Source organism: Pinus tabuliformis, chromosome 9 (assembly GCF_031772625.1).
Source record: "Pinus tabuliformis cultivar Carrire ecotype Pingquan chromosome 9, CPIR1, whole genome shotgun sequence".
Lineage (NCBI taxonomy): Eukaryota > Viridiplantae > Streptophyta > Pinopsida > Pinales > Pinaceae > Pinus > Pinus tabuliformis.
In genome coordinates this window covers 1,489,367,299-1,489,369,607 of record NC_142307.1, presented here as the reverse complement: position 1 = coordinate 1,489,369,607, position 2,309 = coordinate 1,489,367,299, and the positions used below count along the sequence as shown (strand labels likewise).

Below are 2,309 nucleotides of genomic sequence, written 5' to 3'. Positions count from 1 at the left end.
AAGTTCACAACATCCTTTGACAGGTTATTGCTCTAGGAGGGTATGTTACCATCTTTAAAGGAAAGCCAAGGTATAATAACCATATACCATGACCATTATTTGCCTAAATATATGTTACCTTCTTGAGATAGTTTGTGGTGGCAATGATTCTTGATAAATTATCCAGGGAGTTCAGTGAATGTGAATTTCAGGATTGTTTTAGTATAAAATTGTTGCCTTGCCATAATTTACATGATATTTGTTTTAAGTCATAGATCTTGCTTATGCACCCTAAATTATTTATCAATCTTGGTTTACAACTAATGATAAATCCAATTAAGCTATTAAGCCATGGTATGATACACATATATATTTTATGTGCTCGCTTGCTTCAAGTCTCAGTCTCTTGAGAAGAATACGATTGACGGGTCTAGTAGTTTTTTGCTTGATTTGTTTTCTTTACTATCAATGAATATTGAATTGTTTTTTAGCTGTTCATTACACAAGCACCACAACATGATTTGAACCTATGACTTGGCTATAAGATAATGGAATAGATTGTTAGGTTGTGTTTTTGTTTTGTTTTGGAAAACAAATAAATGTAAAGAAACTCGACAAGGAACAACTAACCTCTATAGAATCTAACAAAATGCTACCCAAGGAGTTTAATAATAGTAAGCCAAACTTTAGAAATGAAAATTTTCAATTGAGAATTTAAAATTGAAACATGAAAAATGAATTTAATAGACGATTAATGCACTGATACTAAAGAAAATTAGAAGTAAAATTTAACGAATCTCAAAATGAAACTGAAATAACTGACTTAAATTATCTATAAATTTGAGAATAAAACTAAAACTAAAATGTTCATATTGTTGTTTTTATTTATGTGGTTACTCTCTTTAACTTCTTGCCATCCAAATTATGGCTAAAGTTGAAGAGTTATACTAAGGCAAAGTAAAAGTGGTATACTTAATTTTGAGCTTTGGATTTGATTTTGACTTGTTCCCATCAAGATTATGTCTCAAGTTCAAGAGTTACTGTAATGCACAGTAAAAGTGATAAAAAAAGGTATGGCATTAATGTAGTAGTACTGTAATTGAGTTGCAAATATGTTCAATACGTAATGTAGTGCTAACGAAAGTCTTCCTTTTATGGGTTCTTATGGGTTTGTACCTGTAGATTGAAAAAAATTCTCAAGTACTTTGTTTTGGCTATGTGAACCATTTTCAAAATTTTGATTTTTTTTTTTTGGGGAATATATACCATGTTGCAGACGCCAAACTTTGACTCGTTCAGCCGGGAAAAAAAAATTCTTAGCTTGATAAGCCTATAATACACGCGTCATATTTGCTAAAGAAGTGAAAGATGATCGGACATTTACGCCTTCTTGAAGACCGCTGAACGAGGTTCCATCTTTTCGATTGGCGTCGGGGGAAACGGTGGTCTGCAACTGCAAAAAAAAAATGGTGAAGGCATATACACAGGAGCACGTCTACATGCATCCCTGGGAGCGGGTGACCGCAGCAAACTGGAGAAAATTCGCGGATCCTGAGAACAGATCCACGCTTTCCCACATCGTGGAGGTGGACACCGTGAATCGAACCCTTGACCTTGGCTCGGGAAGACTGTACAGCACTCGCCTGATAACGGTGAATACCCCCGGCCCGTGGTGGGTGCAGAAGGTAATCGGTCAAAACGTGTGCCACTCCGTTGAGTCGTCGGTGGTGGACATCAAGAATCGTTCGATGGAGATGGTGACGCGGAATGTTACTCTGAAGAATTTCATCGAGGTGGAGGAGAAATGTTCGTTCGCCCCGCATCCTCAGCATCCGCAGTGGACGCTCTTCAAGCAGGAGACGAGCATACGTTGCGCCACTCTCTCGGCTCTGGCGTCCATGGCAGAGAAAGTAGAGCAGCGCTGTGCCGAAAAATTCCTGCAGAACAGCGTAAAGGGGAGGGAGGTTATGGAGAGGATCTGTAATCACTACATGGAGGCTGAGTCCAATGGTATCACCTTCTGAGATTCAGGTTTGGGATTATTTATTATTTTTTTTCGCGGGGTCGGAGGGGGCGACCTTCAGTTAGGGTTCACAGAACTATTCTATTTTTTGCATGCGGCATAGGTATTCCTGAGCCTGAAAATCGAAGGGAAGAGGGGTAATGGAAATCGTAGTTCACATTTTTTAATGTTTAATGTTTTATTGGGATTATGGATTCGTTATTTTGAAAAAAAAAAAAACTCGAGGGTTTGTAGAAAAGAAGAGCTAGGGGATCTATTCCCTGTGCTATCAAAAGAATGTGTTTTTTCCTTTCGGAAATTAAATGAC

At 37.8% G+C, this 2,309-nt stretch overlaps 1 protein-coding gene across 1 annotated transcript; it reads left to right on the top strand.

The window, feature by feature from the left end:
- The first annotated feature begins 1,330 nt into the window (after positions 1–1,330).
- On the top strand, positions 1,331–2,102 carry LOC149154241 (uncharacterized). Its single transcript, XM_089441162.1, has one exon. The coding sequence runs from the start codon at positions 1,446–1,448 to the stop codon at positions 2,001–2,003; it is 558 nt and encodes a 185-aa protein (XP_089297288.1). The 5' UTR covers positions 1,331–1,445; the 3' UTR covers positions 2,004–2,102.
- Positions 2,103–2,309: the final 207 nt, after the last annotated feature.